Below are 22,932 nucleotides of genomic sequence, written 5' to 3' on the forward strand. Positions count from 1 at the left end.
TGGCTGACTTATTTCAAGGTTTTGATCGGTTTTATCCTTTAGCATCACGCCGAAAGGAGAAACATATTCGTAGATCATTAAATGCAGAACTTGTTCTCTTTCGCCCGAATTCCACCTTGCAAAACAGAACAGAAACAGCTTAGGTGTCACTTCATTATTTTACTGAGAAAAACAATTACTTCACCATGACAGCGTACAAAGTGCTGTACACATATTTAGGCTATGTGACTATATTTCGAGATGTGGGGGGGGGGGGAGGTTGCTAAGGTACAAATACAGGTGTGAGCCTCGCACCTGAAGAAGACTCCACAGACGAAATGTATTTTTTTCTCATTTTAAGAGTTAAATTAACATCGTGTGGTTCCTTTAGAAGGCTACGTGTTTGCTTTGCCTTCATACCTTGAAATGAACCACGGTAAGGGAGTAATAGCTTATTGATTTGGAACCCATTTCACAACGATAGTCTTACTGCAAACTGCCCCTCATAAAAATGGATTCCGGCAGTCGGTTGACCTCGGAAGTGATTGTGTGAACCTGACCCCCCTCCTCCCACCCCCATGCTGTGTCACATGACTCGGTGAATCATTTTGAGGTTTTCAGGGACGGAGCTGGGTCCTGTCTGCTGTGGGGAGAGCTGGGGACTGGAACTCATTTAAATCGGGTGTAAAATCGTGAAATGATGAAACAGATCGGGGTCGGTGGCCACAGTCCAGCAGGTCTGGATGGTTTCTGCTAGTTTCCTCGCGTCGCTTTCCCATCTGTGACTTGTGTGAGGCCTCTGGAAGTACAGGGCCCCGCCGGACAGTAGGAGAGTGGACCCTGCTGTACCGCGGGGTTAAGGTGTTGAACTCTGCGGGACCTCCACCTTTCCACGCTGCGTGGGTCCGGGAATACAGCCGGGGATCATGCAAGGGGAAGTAACAGCGATGCGAATATCGGAGAGTGAAGGAAAGCTGGAGCTCTATAACCAGAATAAGACTCCAGCCTCGGGGAGGGGAACCTCAAAGGGCTGGCAGTACAGGTAATATGTTTAATATGAAATGTATTATTTTTTAAATCTTGAACTCGGTGCTCACAGCCTGGGTGCGGGAATGCAAGGGACTGGCTAAATAAAAAATACGCAAGCTTCTCTGAAACGTCACCGATGCTTCGCCACGGTGTTAAAACGCCGCTTGTTGTCACTTCAACTGCGTTAAAAAACGTTTCTCTCAGACGGGGAGTTCCTAATGACAAAACAAAAACGCCACACGATTTCAAAGGAAGCCGATGAGCTGGTTTGGTCGATGCCCGAGAGATACCAAGTGACTCAACACAGGGGCTGTTACCGCTCATTGAGACCTGAATCCTCACCAGCTCTCTAAAATCACGATCAACGATAAAATCACTACCTTAAAACGTATTCCCTTGACAGTTGTTTATAAATGCACAAAAAGAAGTGCGTAGTATTTTTAAACCTTGCCAGCGAGCTTGTTTTGGGAACTTGATTTTTGTGCCATGTGATCTGTTGTTAGTTTCAGTCCTTAATGTCGGCTTGAGTGCGGCGGTGAAGAGAACATCAGCCTAGCAGTATATTTCAGATGGCATATTCCCCAAATTAAGTTTCGAATCCTACTGCCACTTGATTAACTCTTGAGTCTTAATTGCGTTGCCAGAGTTGCAAGGATGTTTTTACTCCCTGTTGCACTATTGTGAATCTATTAGATCTTTGTTTTTGGCTTGCCCTTACCTCATCTGTGAGATCAGTAGCTTCCAGCTCTGGTCCTAAGGTTTGTCTTGTTTTGCTCCAGTCCAGTTCTTTGTCACAGTCTATCCATCCATCAACCTATCCATTTTCTAACTGCTTTATCCGAATCGGGGTCGCGGAGGAACCAGAGCCTATCCCAGCAAGCAACGGACGCCAGGCGGGACACAAGTTTATTGCAGGGCAGACACAGTGACACAAACGGAGACACGCACACGTTCACACCAGAGCCACTGTTCCCTGAAGCCAGTTAACCCATCAGCATGTCTTTGGACTGACTGTGGGAGGAGACCCACGCAAACATGGGGAGAACATGCAAACTCCATGCAGATAGGATCCCAGGACTTGAATCCAGGGCCCCAGCGCTGTGAGGCAGCAATGCTAACCTGCTGTCTTTTGGGCGTGTGTGCTGAAATGTCACCAAAAGGACTTAATTGGAAGGAAGGCTCAGTGGCAGTTGGTGATATATTAGTCCAACTTGTTAGTCATTATTATCTAGTAAGCTATTAGGAGGTTTGTAGTTTGTAGAAATAAGAGTGCTGATTCTTAAGTAGAAAGTTGGAAGACTGTATAAACATCAGTATGCTGAAGTTAGAAATAATGTACTACAGCTAGATCATTTTGTAACTTTTATTTTCAACAAAAGTAGTTTCTGGGGGGTGTAATATTGTGTATTCTGTTTTTAGTAGACCTGAAGTCTGTTACATAATTGATCTAGAGATTTCGTTGACTTTATAATTGTAATATTTGTAAGCGAGGTGTCTTGTAAGTAACTAGACCTTTTAATGAAGTGAATGTATGAAGTAATCAGCTGCATAGGACCTTACAAAATCCAAAAAAAGAAAACTGCCCAGGCTGAGAATTGAGCTTGAGTCCCCTGTGCTTAACAGTCAATCTTTGTGAAGCCTAAAACAAGTTTGTGTCTGATGTTGCTGTTAGTGTTTCCTACTTGAAGTTGTCAAGCCAGCCTGAAGGTAAAAGCAAAACCCTCAGACAAGCTGGGATGTTACGCGTTTCTCTCATGCCAGGACAGACTGTGCTACTCAAAGCTGACCTGCTGCAACACTGCGGATTTTACAACCCGAAACCGGTTAATTTTTTCATATTACCTTCACAAGACCGTACGGGGAAAAAAAAGATGTAATCTGTCTTTTTTTTCTTCTTTGGTTTGAAATATTTCATTCGGCTCATTATTGTGGCTTTACAGTGTTGTTTGTAGAATAAAAGAAAAATACGCGATGGGGTGCTCATGCTCGAGGTGTGCAGGTATCCGCTTTAATGGGCCTCGAATAATAGAGTCCAGAATTGACAAGGGAATGTTTTTCCCCCTTCGTTGTTAGTACAGAGACATGATGAACATCTTTGAACAAATTGAACAATTTCCATTTGTGTTTGCTTTTTCAAATGTATTATTATCTGTTCTTATTTGCTTAGGACAGCTTAGCGTTTTGCGGGCAGGAATTCAGGAGGTACCCAGGGTCTGGTTCTGCTATGGAAGATCATGGAGCTGTCGTGTGAGGTGTTCTGTCTGCAAGTGACAAAACACCTTCTGCCTGAGCTTGTTTGCATCAGATATTGCCTGCGGTACTGTGAGAGTAACAAGGCAGCAATTAGAAATGAAAGCCAGTACAAGCCTTCGTTTTTTTTACTGTTGAGAAAACCCATCTTTTATGTACTAACTGCTGAACTGTGCTAGCACTCCAGGATCCTGCAGCCTTAAGTGAAACATTTTATTTCCCAAGGAGGCAGTGTCTAGACACCAAGCCCTTAAAATAAGCTTCGAAAGGTATCTGCTTATTTTTCAGGCCTGTCGCAGATGAAATTTAATCTCTAATCATGAGTCAGAAGAGCTGAATTAGGAATAATGGGCTGACGTTGCTTTTCACATTTAACCATCAGTTTCTAGATCTTTCTAATGGAAGTTTGTTAAATCAGACAGTGTTTTCCCTGGAAATATAATGTCGTTACAGGTTAGTTACCCTTTGACTCTGCTCAACACATTTGTTTAAAATGAAGCTCATTTGGCACAGTAGTATTATGAATCCCTGTCAGAAACACGTTAGCTAGAATGACAAGTAGTCTCTGGGAGAATTCTTAAATATTTAAAACTAAAGATTGAAGCACGCTGGAGAAAGATAATGTCATTCAGTGGCTGTTATTGTCTGGTGTAGCATGTGAACAGACCTTGTAGTGTCAGCAAGTTTTTTATAAGCATCCTCCTGTTTACAGTAAGGAGGTTAATGGGAGTCTCGGAAGTTCTTTACGTATTGCTTTCGTACTGCGATTTTACTTGATTTTTAGATTCTCTTATTGTGTCTGGGGAATGTGTTTCAGAGGTTTTCCTTTCAAGGTTCGGAAGAAACAGCAGTATATTTCAACCCAAAACATTCTTTATATGTAGGGCCATCCCCTATAAGTTCATTATACAGTTAATGTTAAATGCTAAATTAAATACCGATAACATGTATGAAGGACTAGGTGGAAATTTTTTTTATTATTGTTGATACATTCTAAAAAGCAATACTCTTTTTGTGCCAGTTGTGAAGTGTTATCTAAAACAATGGGTGTGTTACATTCATATTTTTATCTAATTATTCTCTGACTAGTGTTGATTAAAGTTGCCTTTTCAGTTCAGTACAAACATACTAAATGTATGTAAAAAGAGAGGAAGCTGTTCAGCCCACCGAGCCTGTTTGGTTGCTGACAGCTAAGTGATCTGAAGACCTCGCTCGGGGTGTCGCTTCGACAACATGGCTGGGTACCTCGCTCCGCAGATCCCCAGGCATTAGTGTAAAAAAAACTCGCCTGCCTGCTGTTTTCAGAAGTGTCCTCTGGTTTGTGTTCACTGTTGATTCTGAAGAAGTCCTAAAAAGACTAAAAGGGTTCAGCTACTTGTTAATGTAGGGCATCCTTTAGGACGTTCCCAGAATGCATCTAGTTGCTCGGCTCTGAACTGATTCTGTGAGCTGTAGCTCATGCTTTTGCATGGGTCAAGCAGCAGCAGCTTAAAAAAGCAACTGAAAATCCCACTGATCTTTAAAGGACACACATGCCCTAATTTTTAGAAACCTCCACTGCCTTCTCCCCCTGTAGTGAAGCAGACAGGGAGGCCTAGGTCTCCAAATGTACTGTAGTGACCAAAACTGAATGTCAGAAGGTCATACTGGCGCATTATAGAATATTAACACAAAATCATGTGTTTTATACACTACATTTGCAACTATCCTGATGTTGTTTACCCTTTTAAATGTTTGCCATGTTGCCCAGAATCTGAAAATTGTGTTAACGTCAGCACTCCAAGCCTTCGTAGTTTCTTCAAGTGGTTTTCAAACTCGCTTCACTGAGGACCCTGAGAAGTGAACAGCAGCAGGTTAGTTATTTAGCACCCTGTTTTCAGATTTTTTCCAGTTGCGTTCATAGTTGAAGAATTATTTTCCAGTTTGGGACTTGCAGTGTAGAGTCTCTTGCTTTTTCTGATGGATCAGTGCTGTTTCTGGGGTGTGAAGTTAGATGAAGTTTGCCCAGCCACTCTTAGCCTCGGGGAGTGCATTGCTGAGGTAGGCCTGTTGCTCTGGCGTCTTCGTTAACATCTTTTATCAGTTTGAAGGTTATTGTGGTTTCCTGGTTCCTGGGACTGCAGCCTTCAGGGATGACGTACCTGTAAGTAGAATGCAATTAAGAGAGCCGATGAAGCGAAGACTGTCTTGTGAATTCTCCGATGTGACTGCTGGAAATCTGTTTGCTTCAGTCAACAGCTCACACAGAAGCTCCCAGATAGTAACCAGAGGTCCCATGGCAGGGTGTTAGTGTAATTTTCTCAACCTTGAAAGTTCTTCACAAGACAGCATTGTCAAGGACAAAGGCCTTTTAAATGCTGCTGTATTTTCTGTGAATAATTCCTTGATGTATGTAGGAGGCACAGTGACTTTGCAGCTGGGATCCTCACAGCTTTGGGTCCTGGGTTTGATTCCAGACTAGAGAGCCTTCTGTCTGGAATTTACATTCACTCGTTTGTACACGTTTTATTTTCTGGTTTCGCCGTTTTCCAAAGACATACTGGCCAGGTAAATTCTTGTCTCTACGAAGTCTCTGTATCCGAGTGCCCTCTGAGGTGGACTGTGATTTCGTCTGTGATGTAGTTCCATGTGACGGGTGTCCTGTCTAGGGTGCAGTTTTGTCTTTCCCTCTGTGCTTCCAGGATGGACGTAGTTTTCGTGACCCCTATCCCAGGAAGAAATGCCGTTCTGGTAATGGATGGATTAACAAATACCTTGGGATGCTCTCTTGAAAACATGAAAAGCTACATATGGTGTCTTGTTGCTTTCAAACTCCTTAAGTTTGAGCAGAATGATGTAAGAGGGGAGACTCATATTGCAATGCAATCTGCATGTTGCGTTTACCTGGAAAGTAACAATATTCCTTTTGGGAGCAAATAATAAAAATGCCAGGTTGCACAGGAGGCCTCGTGCGTGTGAATGCGAGACTTCTGTGCATTTGTTATGATCTGCAGTGAGCTTTCACAGAGCTTTTTCCATCAGCACAGTGATGAAGCCTGGACTGCAAGGTGAAGGAGATGGTGTAAAAGACGGAGAGGCTTCAGTGTGCGTTAAATGCTCTCAGGTTTATTCACAAATCAATGACAGTCACATTAATGGTACTTAGGTGCCTTTGTCTACTATATTCAGAACCAGGAAATTGAGCATTTATTGACTTCTAGATTAAAAATTCTTTACTACTCGTAATGTTTTGTTTCCTGCAAAAGAGATTGCATTACCACAGCTTAAATTGGTTTACCTTCACATAAACAGTTGAGCTGGGAAATTGGGTTTCTGTACACAAGACCATGCAGTGTACAAGTGTATTTGAACATCTGCCTGTGATCACCTACTTGTCAGTCAAACCACTTTGCTTGCTTGCTGTAGGATAAACCTAGGCAATGTGGGAACATTATGCCAGTTCCATAATCCTCCTGATCTGAATGAACCATTTATAGGGCTAACAATACAGTCAAATTAAGGCAGAACAAGATCATAATAAAATTCAGTGCAAAGCTAGTGCAGACGCTGCACATACTGCAGGACGCTAGCTGTGATTATTCCTCTGCTAGCTCTTAAGCAGCACTAGACATGACTATCATACCCAAAGTTGTTTTTTTTTAAGTTTTAATTTTTTTGTAGTTCTAACACCTGGAGTCTGCATTGGTTTTAGAAACGTTAAAAGAGGTATCTTGAACAATCTTGTTTTCTTGACGCAGTGATCACATGGAGAATATTGATGGCTACCTGATGAAGTACACCAACCTTGTCACGGGCTGGCAGTACCGGTGAGTGAAATGCACTGAGCAGATTAGAGGCTGAAGATCAATAGCACTGACCAGTGATCGGTTCCTGTCTGTGCCAACACCAGCTGCTTGAGATTTGGAAAGACGTTTATCTATCTATAGCAAAAATGGCAAATACAAAAAACGCAATGAAATATATTTAACACCAATCATCAGCCTGTGGTGCAAAATTCTGCCTTTGTAGTTTCATTTCTTAAAAGTTTTTGTTGGTTGATCCAACTACAGATCATTTGACCCAAGAATCTCATTCAGCTGCTTCCAGAAACAAGCCAGGGTATAGGCTTCAATGACATGGCTAGGTAGCTTGTTCCACTCTCCCTGTCTTTTGTGTAAGAACATGAGGTCTTTTTTTTACCATTTTAAATGCGCTTTCCCTTACTTTCAGCTTGTCCTCTCTCTTCAAGGACTAAAACATTCATTTATTTTAACCTGTCAGTGTAAGACAATTTTTGGAGCTCAGAAACTTACTAGTCAGTCTTCTCTGGACTGTTTACAGAGCAGTAATATCATTTTGTGTTGTGGTGTTCTTAATACGGAAGTAGGACTACATACACATAAAAAAACACATCATCTGAAGAAGGTTATTACATAGTACACTAGGCATGGATTTGGAAAGAATGTTTAAAAAAAGCTATTACTAATTTTTAGGATGCTTACTACTCAAGGTCCTCAACTTCCTAAATAAAAATAGCAGGGGGTCACACAGGGTCTTAATCAGCATAACCCTAAAAGGGGAAGGCAGCCTGGGCCAAGTATTGTGCCTCAGCTTGCTAGTACTACAAGCTTTGCCAAATGCCAAATGGCCTGCTTGCCTCCAGGTTGATGTGCATTCTTCTTCAGTATGGCATTGCTGTGAGAAGGGTGACAGGCACATACTCGTTTAGCCTCTCTCTCTGAAACCTACTCCACCCTGTTCTACACCCCCCCCCCCAGCCCCCAAAACTAGGAAATATGAAATTGCATCTTTGCATTTATATTCTGCCAAATCTGTGAGAAGCTTTAACAACTAAAAAAAAATAGATCAGAGTTCAGGTATCTGTTGTTCCCTCCGCAGGTTTTTTGTTTTGAACAATGAGGCAGGGGTGCTGGAGTACTTTGTGAATGAGCAGTCCAGGCCCCAGAAGCCCCGCGGAACTCTGCCCCTGGCTGGGGCTGTGATCTCCCCCAGCGATGAGGACTCACACACCTTCACTGTCAACGCCATCAGCGGGGAGCAGTACAAGCTCAGAGGTACCCGGGAGCCCGATCTCCGCAGACGCCGCAGAGAGCCTGCGCGTTAAAGCCTGAATGAAAAAATCACGTGCCTGCAAGTCCCTTCTCTGATTGTTTTTTTTTAAGAAACTCCAAGGCCTTCGCACTGCAGCCAACGACGAGGTTGATGGGACTGACATGGGACTAGATCTCTTTTCCAAATGATTTAATGACCTGTCTGTTTACTTTGCAGCCACAGATGCTAAAGAAAGACAGCACTGGGTTAGCAGACTTCAGATTTGTACTCAGCATCACACGGAGGCCTTGGGCAAGGTTAGGATAGTGCTTCCTTCTTTCCCCTTTGAATACTGTGTCATCCGACTCCGAGTCATGAATCATCTTCGACTTCACTCGTCGAAAAGCTTTCCCTGGTCATTGTCGTCATAAGTAATTGAAACTTGTTGTGATTCTTGGACAGCAGAGAAATGTTCAGATGGATGTAGTGTGGCAAAATTACTTTTGTGTTTGATTCTATTTTTGTTTGCAACATAAAAAAGCAGAAGGATCACAGAAAGTAAAGGAGCAGATTGAATTGGATCTAGCTGTTGTTGTTGCTAGTCTCTAACTTTTTGTTGCTGCTGCTTTCCTGTGTTTGTTTTTGTATTGGAGCATGTATAAATGGCTAAACCTGTGCTCTGACCCCCAGCTTCTCTCCCTGTCTGTGTGTCTCATGGAGAGCAAGCTGGGGTATGCAAAAAAGACAAATTCCTAATACATGAAATTGTATATGGCCAATAAAGTGATCTTATCTTATCTCATACAAATAAACATTAGTGCATATGACAAACTGAACTGAACTCATAAACTTTCAGCCACCGGTGCCCCCTAGTGGTTAATATAAAAAGTAAATGGAAAACATGAGAACATTCTGAGTTGCACGTTTTAGCTTTGTTCCTATGTGATGCTTCACCTGGCAGGTACTTAGTGGGCCATTCACTTTATAGGGACTCCCCAGCCCTAGCACTGGGGAGCTGGTTGATCACCCCCGTTTTGGGATAACGCCGAGTCAGTCAGGAATCGCTTTCCATAAGTAATCCTTGTTTTTTTTTTCTTAGAACAATCCGCCCCTGAAGTCCCGGAGTTTCTCTGTGGCCTCCCAGGGCAGTGGCAAGTCCCCGCTGATGCAGCGGAGGCCCAGTCAGAACGCTGCCTCATTCTTCGGCATCTCGCAGCTGCACAAGGGCTCGGCGACATCGGCCAGCAAAAGGTCCCTGCAGCCGGACCACCTGGTGGACGTCAGGGAGGTGCGACTTCTAGCCCTCGAGATTTCTGCTTGTGTTTCACTCCATTGACCCAGATGCTACACTATAGCCTACTATTGCCTGTTACAGGCTATAGGCATACACCAGGGCGGTGCGGTGGCTCTGTGGCTAAGGCTCTGCGCCTGTGGCTGGAAGGTTGCTGGTTCAAATTCCGCAGCCGGCAGGGGAATCCTACTCCGCTGGGCCCCTGAGCAAGGCCCTTAACCCCAACAGGTCCAGGGGTGCCGTATATATGGCTGACCCTGCGCTCTGACCCCAAGCTTCTCTCTCCTCATCTGTGTATCTCATGGATAGCAAGCTGGGGTGTGTGATAAGACAAATTCCTAATGCAAGAAGTGGTATTTGGCTAATAAAGTGATCTTATCTTATTACACACACGTACTGTATATATGAATGACCCTAACTCAGGTCACTGACAGAATTCATATGGCACATGGTCATCTTGAAGAGGAAGTATGTACAAACTACAGTTCCTTCCCCGAAAGTTATTTTGTAAATCTGGTCCAGATTTTCAGTATCCTGCCCTGAGTTTGTATGCGTATCCAGGTCACTGAACTGTTGTGTAATCAATCTTTCATTGACTAGACCAGACAAAGTGGTTAGGACCTGAAGCTCCTCTTGTTTCATTTGTACAGAAACTCATTCCATCTGCAAAATGTCACTTTTTTTAGTGTCTTTTGCATGTCATACTATGGTTATTATATACTATGGTTATATTAATTTCTGGACAAATGTTTTTATATGCTTCACAAAACAGCTGTACAAATATATTTAATTCATTTGAGATTTAGTTTTTAAATATGATTTCAGGCCTATGGAATAATGATTTTTTTTAAATACAGACAAAAACAGCCCTTGTTTCGGCAAAAACGGATCTAAAACAAAACTAGGCAGGTGTTAAATTAACATGATGTAACATCTGTAACATTTTTTTTACTTGACCATAAAACAAACAGCAATTTAAATTAATTTACATTAGTTTGGCCATGAATTCTTTAAAAAAATCTTGATGGGAATGGCATGATGTATATTGACTGTTTTAGGCTAAAAACTGTTTTTCTCTTGAAGTTAGTGAAAACAGAGAGGCAGACGTTCTCTGGATTTGAGACTGCAGGTTAGCCTTGTATGGTTCTTTCTCTCCTGTCTGTCTGCAGATGATGACCCAGGCACAAGGGAAGCACAGAGACCTGATCCAGACAATCGAGGGTCTGCCATCTGCTACAGGCCTCTCTCCTCTTGACCAGGACCTCCTCATGCTCAAAGCCACTTCCATGGCAACCATGAACTGCCTCAACGACTGCTTCCACATTCTGCAGCTCCAGCAGGTGGCTCAGCAGAAGGGCCCTCTTTCGGGTGAGTCCTCAAAACCGCCTCCTCAAGGACTAAGTCTTCCATACTCAGGTGGAACATGGCAATTTGTTTTCAGCGAAGCCTATTTTGGGAGTAAATCAGCTCTGAAAATTCTCCCTTGTTTTTTAGACTGAGGGGTTCGAGTGCAAAGGTGGTGCTTATGCTATTTGGGCATTACACCTGTCCACGAGCTATTCTTTGAACTTAAGGCTAAGGTGACATATAGCTGTTGCATAAGGAGGCTTTTAATTCTGTAGATCCACAAGATTGTGGGGTTTCACATCCTTGTAGCTCTCCACAGCTGTTGTGAAGTAGAGAGTGGAATATTTTTTTATAATTAATGAGGAATCTTATCTACCTTGATAGGCTAGCTAGAGTAACCAGAGACACTGGAAGTCATTAACAGAACAGGCTGACAGCTTTCCAACTGGTGCACCGACCTCTCTGCTGGTAGCAGCAAAGGTTCTTATTATTAATTCAGCAGCTGTGCATTGTGGCTTTTGTGCTGAAATTAATAACAGTGGCCCTCAGGCCGGGTCTTTATGACTATAAAGAACTGTTTGCTGCTTATATTAACTACATATGACTGTCTCGGCTTGGAACATATTTTAAGTCACGTGGCCAGATGCTCCTTATTTAAATTCCTGAGAAAAGTTATCTTGCAGCTGTCATTTCTTTCTTTGCCACCTCTTACTACAGAGTCCTGTAAAATTTCCCTGCCGCTACCGCAGTTGTTTTGAGCAGGCTGCGCCCCAAAACTCGAGAGCTGAAAGAGTTAACGAAAAGAAACACCCGATGAGCCGCTGCTTAATCACGTCAGTCTGTTCTAGAGTAAGGTGCCTTTCAGGATCTAGTTACAGGTGTTCGTGGTTCATGTAACTCAGTGTGCATGAAGGAAGGTGTTGCGCTCTGTGACCAATCAGGTGTGGCAGTAGTTACTGTTGGGCAGGAATTGCTCCCATTTTTTTTCTGCTTTTCCTCCTCCTCCTCTTGGGTTAGGCAGCTACATGTCTTCTTGTGAGCTGCCCTCGTCTCTCACATGTTTTTTTTTCTACCCGCCTTGGCCTCCGAGGGCTTGAGGAGCATGAGCACTTCTGAGCTGAATGCGCCGTTCGTTTCAGGAGCCACCATCGAGTGGCTGGAGCCCAAGCTGCCGGAGCACCTGAAGAATGGAGACGTGCTGCAGGGCTTCTCTGCGGAGAACAAGCCTGCGAGTAGCGGGGAGCAGATGAGCACGGAGCCCTGCAGCTTGGCTGGGGTAGGGCTCGCGGCTCCAATATGTTTTTGTTACTCGGAGCAAGGGCTGGTTTCTGTGTTGAGAAGTACTGGTTCAAGATAAACCTGTTTCTTTGGCAGGATAAGTCCTGTAATGGAGTATTGTTGGCATTTTAGGGGAAAACGCCCTTTTAGGGTATAAAAATCCCTCTTTTGAAGGATTAAGGTGGTGTTTGAATTCTAGCCCGTTGGGGTTTTAAAGCAGGTAAGAGTCTACTAAGAGGTTCTTATGTTTGGGCTGTTGATAGTCCAAACTAAAGTTGGACTGTGGGATTATTCACCAATTTGTAATTATTTTTGAAGTTTTAACTTTTTTTGAAATTATTGCTTCAGGTATTGCAGAAAATGCAGCATGGCAACTGAGCAGAGTTACCAAGTTTTGCAGAGCCATCAGTTTAGTAGAATAAAAATGAAACAGCTGAATAGTTGGAAACCAGTTTATTGCCCTTAAAAAATAAATGAGTGGCTTTGTGTTAGCAGTAATTGATCTTACCTGCTTGAGGTATTCCACCACCTTCTCCTTGAAAATAGTCTTCACTGCTATTGCCGAAACGTGAGCCCTTCTTAACAAGAATATTCAGATATTGTAACATGAATTTTCTAGGTATTCTGTCACAGCAGCCAGGTATCTTAGAAGCACAAGCGTGATGCTGGTTGTCGATTTTTGGATGATTTAAAATTCATATATCTTTACTGTTTAATTTAGGATTCTTGTTTGAAATTACATGTATTTTCTATGCATGTCAACAATATTCTTTTAGAACATATTGCCTGTAAGAAAAACAATTTATACACTCTTGTTTGTTTTTTTAGATGTAAGAGTAAAAGTAGATACCAGTTGGTTTTTATGACGAAAGGCACCCTGTGTTGTGAAAAATGAATCGGTGTTTAGGGTGTGAATTGTTATAAATTAAAAAATGAAAAAAATCCTCCGATGAAAGATGTTTGAAGGAGCACACTGAAAACCTCATGAAGGTTAATCTTGATATGTATACAAGATTTGTTTTTATGTTAAGGAGGACCATGTCTACAGATCAGTTAGATCAGATAAATCAGTTGTGAGCTTGTGGGACTTTGTTCCAGTTTCTGGAAGAATGAAACTTATATTTCTGTGTAGTTTAGCTTCATGTCGGCTGGGTGTAAGGAGTGTAAGGAGGCCTCTATCCTCGTCAAATAAACTAGATTCTCCCAGCATCAGCTGCACGCAATGCAAATGTGATGAGTTCTATGATTCCATCAGGTGATCTCTGGAAAGGATAACTACAGTATGGACAACTTTATATCAGGGAGGTAGACTTGAAAAGGTCCCATTGTGGGAACTGGCTCATGAGCGTCAAACACTGTCTTCTAGGCCAGAGAGAATGTGTGAGAAAGGTGCAAAGTCATGTTGGTTGGACACATGCAATCAAATAGGCAAAGCACAGTTTAGCAATTGGTGGCTGCAAAATCCCAGTATATTATTAGGTAGGGGTTTCCATTAATTTGGCAAGTCTGTGCCGGTCTTTATTGGGGTATCAGTTTTTTTCAGTAGTATTCGGTTGAGTTGTATTTCCCTTGTACGAAGAGGAAAGGACGGTCTAGGCTGAGAAAGCCCTGTGCTCTTGTCAGGAACAAGAGGATGTGGATTGGGAGGACGAGGTGGAAGACGCCTTCGCTGACCAGGAGGACGACCTGGGGGCAGTGGAGGAGCAGCGCAGCGTGATCCTGCACCTCCTCTCGCAGCTCAAGCTCGGCATGGACCTCACCCGGGTGCGGCACTGGCTCGAGTTTAGCCTCCTAACTCTTCGTTTTAAAACTGCACGCAGGAAATCGCCTGTACACGGTCAGACTTTGCTTCCACTTTTGGCACGTGTGAAATCTGAAATCAGGTAAAAAGGCCATGAGCGTTGATCAAGCTGGAGAAAGACGAAACATTTAACCTTTCCTAGAAACGTTTAAGTAAGCTCATGTTGGAATTACGTTCAGTGTTGGGTCTATATATCTCTCCAGATTCCAGACTGGAAGTGTTCATCTGATTTTTATTTTTTTTAGTTGAAACAAAGCATACGTTTGGCTTGCATGATGACATGATGACTTGCACAAGGCCAGATGCCTTTGTGGAACGGATGGCATGCTTGTCTAGTATAGAAGCCTCCCTCAGGGCCATGAGTTTGGCTCCTGCGCTGTCTTGCCCGTTTTGAGTTTTCCTTCTTCCTCGGGGTGATGTGTGTCTATCTGTCTTATGGTGACCTCCCAGGTGGTGCTGCCAACCTTCATCCTGGAGAAGCGCTCCTTGCTGGAGATGTACGCCGACTTCATGTCCCACCCTGACCTCTTCCTCGCCATCTCTGACGGCAGGAGCCCCGAAGAGCGCATGGTCCGCTTCGTGGAGTATTACCTCACCTCCTTCCACGAAGGACGCAAGGGGGCCATCGCCAAGAAGCCCTACAACCCCATCATTGGGGAGACTTTCCACTGCTCCTGGAGAGTGCCCAAGGACAAGAGGGACAACATCTCGTCCTCCCAGGGCAGCCTCAACAAGGCCGGGCTGGAGGGAGGCCGGGAGGCCTTGGACTGCTACCTCATCCGCTTCGTGGCGGAGCAGGTGTCCCATCACCCTCCTGTGTCCGGCTTTTATGCGGAGTGCCAGGAGAAGAAAATGTGCGTGAACACTCACGTGTGGACGAAAAGCAAGTTCATGGGGATGTCCATTGGCGTGTCCATGATTGGGGAAGGTAGGGCTCTTCCATTCTTGATTGCATTGGCTTGGAGGTCGTAGCACAAATATTTTGATATTGATTTGGGTTTTTTTAATTGCTGTTGCATTTCACCATCTTCTTAGATTTTTCCAGATTCAGTCATGCTTTAGTGTGGCGTCGCTGGTACAGTTTTCACCAGCTCCTTCATCCTGAGCCCTGCTGAATAGTGCCATGCAAGGCACCACATTTGTTGGCTTAAGTAATAATAAGATGCTCCAGTCATATTTTAGACACCCATGCAGTCCCCCGTCCTCCTGTGTTAGCCATTTCCCTAATTAGGAGATGGCAAAGTGAGTGTGGTACTCTTTAAATCAAGTGCAAAGCAAAGTAACTTGTCCAAGAAGACATGATGCACAGCAGATTTTAAATTGGCTCCCATGTGCATTCTTGCTCAGCATGAACTGTAAATGCCACAGCTTCTTTAGACCTGTATCAACATGAAGACTTTCGCACTTTGTCTCGGGTTCCCTGCCAGATTGATGTTGAAAGTTTATTTTTTTTAAATTACAGAACTTCAAAACAGGGTTTTGAAGAACAGTGTACTTCAGGGTGTGTTTCCTACGTTAAATACCATGAAAGAGATGAATAACCTAGGATATCAGGAAAAAAGGCGGTTCATAACCATTTCCTTGCTGGTGAAAAAGATTTAGGAGGTGGGATGTTGGTGCCTGCAACTCTTTAATTAACAACCATTTTAGATTTTGCTGGAATCATGAAGACTTTGCTTGCTCTGCATTTTTAACACCTAGTTGTACAGTACTTCATTGTAAACAATCTGCTACATAAACAGATTTTTGAAAAGAAGCCTTTTCAAGCGGCTTTTGTGTTTTTTCACCTAAAACAGAAGCTTGAGTTTCCAACTCCAGGCATTAGGGTCCAGAATCTAGCAAGTTTTCTGCCCTTTTGAATTCTCAGCATCATAAGGCTGTTGGAAAGGGGATAAGTTGGACCAATTAAATTTTATTTCGATATGTTTAGAAAAGGATATTTTTACATGTTTCTTTCAAGAGTAGAGCTGGTTATAAATGAAGACACGGAAATCTTGCAGGACTCCGGACCTGAGGAACAGAAGCTGGGAGTCTAAAAGCCAGGGCTTCAATCACACGTCCTGTAGTTGAACTAGATGACATGTGCACAACATAGTATTTCCTGCAGTTTGTGCACTAGAAACAATTGCTAAACTGGATGATGTATATTTTATTTACCCATCGTTTACCCATTGTCAATAGTGGTAAGTTTGCTCAAAAGATTTTTTCTGATATAGCCCTGAGACACTTTAATCTTATTTTATAAGCTACTGAGACAGTTTCAAAGGTGGGGGACATTATGGGAACATAATTTTAGCTAATCTATCAGTCCATTAGCAGTCGGCACAAAAGAACACTGGCCATTTTCTTGTTTTACTTCTTTGCGAAAGCAATGACATCTCTTTAAAAAAAAAAGCTCTGTGGGTAGTTTCTGCTTGAGTTTAGCGCTTGTGCTCTTGGTTGTCTGCATATAATAATAATAACAATTGCTTACACTTATATAGCGCTTTTCTGGACACTCCACTCAAAGCGCTTTACAGGTAATGGGGATCCCCTCCACCACCACCAATGTGCAGCCCCACCTGGATGATGCGACGGCAGCCATAGTGCACCAGAACACTCACCACACATCAGCTATCAGTGGGGAGGAGAGCAGAGTAATGAAGCCAAATCATAGATGGGGATTATTAGGAGGCCATGATTGGTAAGGGCCAATGGGAAATTTGGCCAGGACGCCGGGGTTACACCCTTACTCTTTTCAAGAAACGCCCTGGGGTTTGTATTGACCACAGAGAGTCAGGACCTCGGTTTTACGTCTCATCCGAAGGATGGCGCCTGTTTACAGTATAGCGTCCCCGTCACTATACTGTGGCATTAGGACCCACATGGACCGCAGGGTAAGTGCCCCCTGCTGGCCCGACTAACACCTCTACCAGCAGCAACCTTAGTTTTTCCCAGGAGGTCTCCCCTCCACGTGCTGTCCAGGCTCACACCTGCTGAGCTTCAGTGGGGCTGCCAGCTGTGAGTTGCAGAGTGATATGGCTGCTGGCCACATATGTGGAAGATCTCCTGTCGGCAGTATGGCAAAACCATGCGGAGGATCTCGTTTTGTTTGTTAAACCAATAGCCTTTGGATCTGCTGATTGTAGGCATGTGCAGGGTCGTTTCCTTACAAACAGTCAGCTGGAGGGACAGTAAGTTGTCTCTGATAGCACCAGCGTCGAGCACGGGTGAAGCCCCTGTAATGCAGCTTGCCCCCGCTCTCTTGTTTGAGGTGTGCTGAGCCTGCTGGAGCATGGGGAGGAGTACGCCTTCACGCTGCCCTGCGCCTACGCCCGCTCCATCCTCACGGTGCCCTGGGTCGAGCTGGGAGGAAAGGTCAACGTCAGCTGCGCCAAGACCGGCTATTCCGCAGCCATCACCTTCCAGACAAAGCCCTTCTACGGCGGGAAGCTACACAAGTAAGGGCGGCTGTGCAGTGTGTGATGCGCGCCTGTCCCTGGAGGGGGCTGCGCGTCGGTTCGCTCCGAAGAAGAAAGCCAGACAGATGGGCTGTTTTTCCTGGGTCGTGGGTCATTTGTATTCCTGGAAATGTCGTCTGTACGGATCTCATTCCGGAAGGGAGGGGGAGGGACAAGAAGTCATTTGTGGTCTCAACTGCAGTTTTACGAACAGGGAGGAATAGAACGAGCACCCCAAAATCCTGGATGTGGGTCCAGAGAAGAAGCAGCAGATAGCGTAGAGTCACCTGCATGCGCGCGCTCTGTACTCCAAAAATAGCGTTTAATTTAGCGATTGTCAGTGTTTCGGGAATAGGGCCCTCCTCAGAACAAATGATGTCCTGATGAAGGCGATTTCGCCCAAACATGAACAGTTCATCCACCCATCCTTTTTCTAACCGTTGTATCCAAAACAGGGTCGCAGGGGAGCCAAAACCTATCCTGACAACCAACGGGCACAAGGCAGGATACACACTGCACGGTGCCAGTCCATCGTAGACATTGACAATTGTTAAATAAAATGTTGGGAGTATAGTGTGTACATTCAGCTGACTAAGTTTTACTTTTCTCGCTAGAAAACCATATTAAACTCCCTGTTCTTGTAATATTCCACCATCAGCACTGGGGAAACAAGTATCAGGAAACACATGGTTCAAACGGAAGTTTCACACTTTCGCCTCTTAATGAGTTTGATTTACCATTTTTTTGTAGCCCGTTTTTTTTTTTTGGGTGCGCCCAGCCAGCTGAATGTTTGTGCCGTCTTCTCTCTCTCGCATCCCTCAGAGTGACGGCTGAAGTAAAGCACAACCCAACCAACGCAGTGGTGTGCAAAGTGCAGGGCGAGTGGAATGGAGTCTTGGAATTCACGTACACCAGCGCCGCAGAACCCAGGGTGGTGGACATCCCCCGCCTGCCCATCACAAAGAAGAGGGTGAGGCCTCTGGACCAGCAAGGGCCGTACGAGTCCAGGTGAGAAGAGCCTCAAGCTCGTAATCTCCACCAAAGCTTGGAAGATACTGATGTGGTATTATGTGGGATGGGTGGTCCTTTCAAAACAGGCACCGCATGAAGAAGTGAAGAAAACCTAAATTAAGAGCTGCTGTGCCATCGGAATGTATAATGCATGTAAACAGGATAGATGCCCACCTCGATCTCTCCAAACCAGTGGGATGAACTCCCATTACATTTGTTCATGCAAAATGATTCTATAATAATAATAATTGGTGAAACTGAAAATTCCATAAACTTGTTGTTTTTTTGTAAAAAAAATTGCTAATTTAACAATGACAAGTGTTAACTTTGATTGCATTTTAGATTTATTTCACCTGTAGCTTTGTTGTAGGTTTACTGAATTTATGCAGAATAAGGAACAGACGATGTCTGTTCTCAATTTATTTTACATAACAGTTTTAAGACCTAAATTAAACATATCAATAATATCACCCCAGTAGTACTATCCTTCCTGACACAGGCTTCGCCCCGCGTGTGTTGTCCCTCGCACAGCAGTGCTAAAACACAAGTGTCCAAAGAAACATTAAGACATCTGATTCCACTACTATAGCCGACCATGTAGATATTGTGCTGCAGACAGCAGGTTATGTCAGGGCTCTGAACATCATTTGCTTCTGAGGCGTGGTGCGTTGCTGTCCTTAAGCTGTTTATGTATTTAATGTTCAACTTGCATATTTTATAAATGTGGATTGCAGGAATTTCCAATTGTTCTGGGCCACAGGCTTTCAAGATGTGAACTCGGCGCTGGTGTTTTTTGAAGCTGAACTCTGACCCTTTGTTGCAGACGGCTGTGGCAGCACGTTACCGAGTCACTGCGGGAGAAAGATATCGACACGGCAACGGAACACAAGCGCTTTTTAGAGGAGAGGCAGAGGACGGAGGAGAGACATCGCTCTGAAACAGAAACACCGTGGCGAACCAAATATTTCCACAGAGAGGTAATACACACAGACCTGGATTCCCTTTTTCAAGTCATGCACATCATTTCTGAGTTGGTACCTTGCAGAAAAATGAATAGCCACTCTTTTCAGTTTGTATCTTTCATGACCAGGATTTTGAATACAGTATTTAATGGATCTTAGCAAGATTCCAGCTTGAGGCATATGTTATCATCATTCTTGGTAATTACCTGTGAAAGTGTCATTTTATGTGTGTTAAGTCTTTTTTTTTTAATTTCCTGATCCTTCTTAGTGCTTTTATGCAGAGAAAGTCGTAAGTTATATATCGAGATGTAAGCATTTTTAGCTTTTAATTTATGCCTCAGAATTTCTGGCATTGTAAAAACTAGTTTCAGCTGGCCAGTGAAAGTAGTGCACATGTTGAAGGGTCCAACTTGTCTCTCTTTTCAGGGTGAAGGCTGGGTATATCACAAGCCATTGTGGAAAACAACAGTTGCAAACCCCTGAAGTGTGAGATTCCCATGCCTGTACGGAGTTTTAATTCAGCCATGCGATGTGGTTTATTTTAATGTCATGGGGGAAAAAAAACAATTTACAACTCGCGTTTCATTTGCAGAAGAAGCCACTGGTGTACATCCACAATGTACAAAACATGGAAACAGGGCACTTTAACTTGCAAGTACAACACAACATGGTGCATATTTTGTAATGTTCAATGAATACTTTTGTATAGTGAAATACTAAACGTCTTCAAATCAATCTGTATTCTTGTACAGCATGTACATATAAGAGGTACTTTACTGATGCTGCCTTAAAAGAGATGGATTTTGGCAGTAGAGAACAATGCTGAAGTCTTGGTGAAGTCTGTTGAACTCAACTTGAAAGATTCGTGTTTTATCTTATCAGGGAGTTTGAGCACACAATGCCACTTCTGAGAGGTCACGGTGGCTTGTGCACTTTTTTCGTACATTATACTGCCCTTTTCAGAGAGCAAACCTCGTACAAGGAGGCACAACAGTGAGGAAAGTTATCAGTAGGAGATTGAGGACTTAAGTAGCAGATTTCAAAGCTGTCTTTTATATGCTGTATTTCTCTCTGACAAGTACTCCGAGCTGAGAAATTTCTCACTTCAAATAAATCTAAGGCTTTTAATGGAAGACTGGTGTTATTTGCAGAATGTTTAGTGTTTCATCTAAATGTAATATTGTCACCTGGTAACCTAGGATTCATAAAAAATTGATACATGTGGCTTATTCTTCAGAGCTTGGAGTCTGTGTCTTTGAGCCTTGAAATTTGATATTTCAGCATAATTGTGCTCATATCAGTGGTGATTTTTCTTTACAGTGTGAAAAGGTTGGCCTTTTTTCTGAAAAGTAGCTATTTTGTGTTAATTTTGTTCTTTTGGTTGCAATCTTCCCTGCATGTCTTGTCATGTTAAAGTGTTGTTTGAAAAAATGTACAGCATATTTCAGTCAGTTGTGAAATGGGTTTTGTTAATGTTTCCCTCAAATGGTTATAAGATAAAATTAGGTCACAGCTGTGTTTTCACCTGCAGCAGAAACAGGACATGACTGGATTGTTGGCTGTTGTTAATGGAGGGGTAATATGACCAGCAAGTGCTCAGAATGAGTACAATAATGGTAACAATTCCTTGCATTCAGATAATGTTTTTCTATCCAAAAGTGCTTTACATACAGGGGGGACCCGTTTCATCCAGCTGCCCCACTGCACGTAGCTAATCCTGGTTTTGTCTTTTTCTACACAGCACAGTGTCAACATCCTAAAATGTCCAGTTCAGTATTGACCAGCCATCCAAGTGTTCATTTAACAGAGCTGGATAACCGAATGATGTTTCTCTTCCTGCAAAGGTTTTGATTTTTAAAAGTTTTATGTTGGAAAGATTGCAATCAAAAGCACACATGTGCTTTATATGACAGGAAACCATGCAGTATAGACTGTGTGGGACTGGTTCTTCAACTGCGATGTGCATATTTGCACTTGTAAATATTTTTATGCAATACACAATCCATGCTTTAATATGTGTCAAATGATAGAAAAATGTGAGAATGGCTTTTCTGACTAATCCCGTTGCATCCATAGGAAACATCTTAGTGCTTCAGGTGAGGAAGAGCTCCAAGCAGTGTTTTGCATGCACTTGATTTTTTTAATGATAAGCTACCTTATTCTCTCCCACATGGTGCCTTAACACCATTGCTTCTCACATGTGTCTTCCAGTCTGTGTACACAGCATGTCCTAGGCCCTTCTTAAGGAAAGCCAGATCTGTTGTTTCATCATAGCATTCAAAAGATACCTTGACATATGCATAAATATCTTTAGCCGCCTTGTCATTACAAGTTTCTTCCTTACTGGAGAAATTGCATCAGTATCTACTTAAGGAATCTGTGGATGGAAAAGAAGTGCTTACTCAGACTACACACCTGTTACTTTCAACATTACGATGACACTGACAAATAGAGTGGTTTTGTGCACATTGCTTAGTTCTTAAACCATTCTGTACATCTTGCTAACCTGTGAAGTGCACTGATATAATTTAAGATGGCACTCCTTGTAGTCTTAGATAAGTGTGAAAAATTCTGAATAAATAAAACTGCTAATCCAATGTGATTTATTGATTGATTTGAGTTCATTTTCTCCTGTATTCCTAATGATTTTCTTTCATCCTTGATTCCCTGGGCTACACCCTCTCTAAATAAAACCAGCCCTAATGTTCTTGTGTAGTATCCTCGTTTTCATTAAGTCCGTTTTAAAATTTGGATGGTTGTTATTCTGGACGATCTGTAACGTCTGAAACTTGGTGTGATTGTCCCTGTTCAATATGCATTCCTGACTTCATCAGCGATCAGAACAGAGATGTGAAATTAAGCGGATGGCGACATACCGCTGCATAAAACTATTCTCGTGCTGCCCTCTAGCGGTAAAGCCAGACCTGCCAATCGCTTCATTTTGAAGGCGCGAATAAGCATTAACAAAAATGTCTTCTTTAACACTATATTTTACTACTCAGGAATATTTTATCTTAAAAGTATGTTAAAAAAATACGGTTATAAAAAAACAAATTTACCCAACGGGACAATAAAGCTTTGAATTAAATTACAGAAAGCAATTGTTAAAAATCTATACAGGTGATGCATTTCAGCAAAGGTAGGGTAGGGTTTATCACGGGAGTAAGATGTTTTCGTTCCTTAGACTAGTTCCTTGAAATAGTTTGTACAATCCGATGCATGCATATTATAGACAAAAGTCCAGGATCTATGTCTCGGTTGTTGAGAATTTCGCAAAACATTGATTATCCAAACGACCCGATGTTGAAAAATGTACCTCATTTTGTCGATGTAGAGAGGTGGGTGCAAAGGTGATCATTTTGATTTTATTTTTTAAAGGTTTTCATTTGGTATGGTAAAATACGTCACATCGCCCGGCATTTCTGCATCATCGGCACAAACTTTGCGAGCGGAAGGAGGCGCTGTGTCTCTTGCGTCACCTAGTCAATACTGGAAAATGAATATGCAGTTTTC

General features: G+C 43.0%; 1 protein-coding gene across 2 annotated transcripts; it reads left to right on the plus strand.

The window, feature by feature from the left end:
* Positions 1–572: 572 nt before the first annotated feature.
* Positions 573–22,021, plus strand: osbpl11 (oxysterol binding protein-like 11). Of its 2 annotated transcripts, XM_088930711.1 has the most exons (13): positions 573–1,021; positions 6,996–7,064; positions 8,137–8,312; positions 8,527–8,606; positions 9,389–9,577; positions 10,750–10,948; positions 12,067–12,203; positions 13,829–13,969; positions 14,457–14,934; positions 17,260–17,446; positions 18,269–18,454; positions 19,281–19,434; positions 19,846–22,021. In XM_088930711.1, the coding sequence occupies exons 1-13, from the start codon at positions 906–908 to the stop codon at positions 19,900–19,902; spliced, it is 2,169 nt and encodes a 722-aa protein (XP_088786837.1). In that variant the 5' UTR covers positions 573–905; the 3' UTR covers positions 19,903–22,021. The 2 variants fall into 2 exon arrangements, with proteins under 2 accessions (XP_088786837.1, XP_088786838.1); XM_088930712.1 differs by lacking the exon at positions 6,996–7,064 and having other exon boundaries at positions 785–1,021.
* Positions 22,022–22,932: the final 911 nt, after the last annotated feature.

This window comes from Atractosteus spatula, chromosome 13 (assembly GCF_055471065.1).
Source record: "Atractosteus spatula isolate fAtrSpa1 chromosome 13, fAtrSpa1.hap1, whole genome shotgun sequence".
Classification (NCBI taxonomy): domain Eukaryota; kingdom Metazoa; phylum Chordata; class Actinopteri; order Semionotiformes; family Lepisosteidae; genus Atractosteus; species Atractosteus spatula.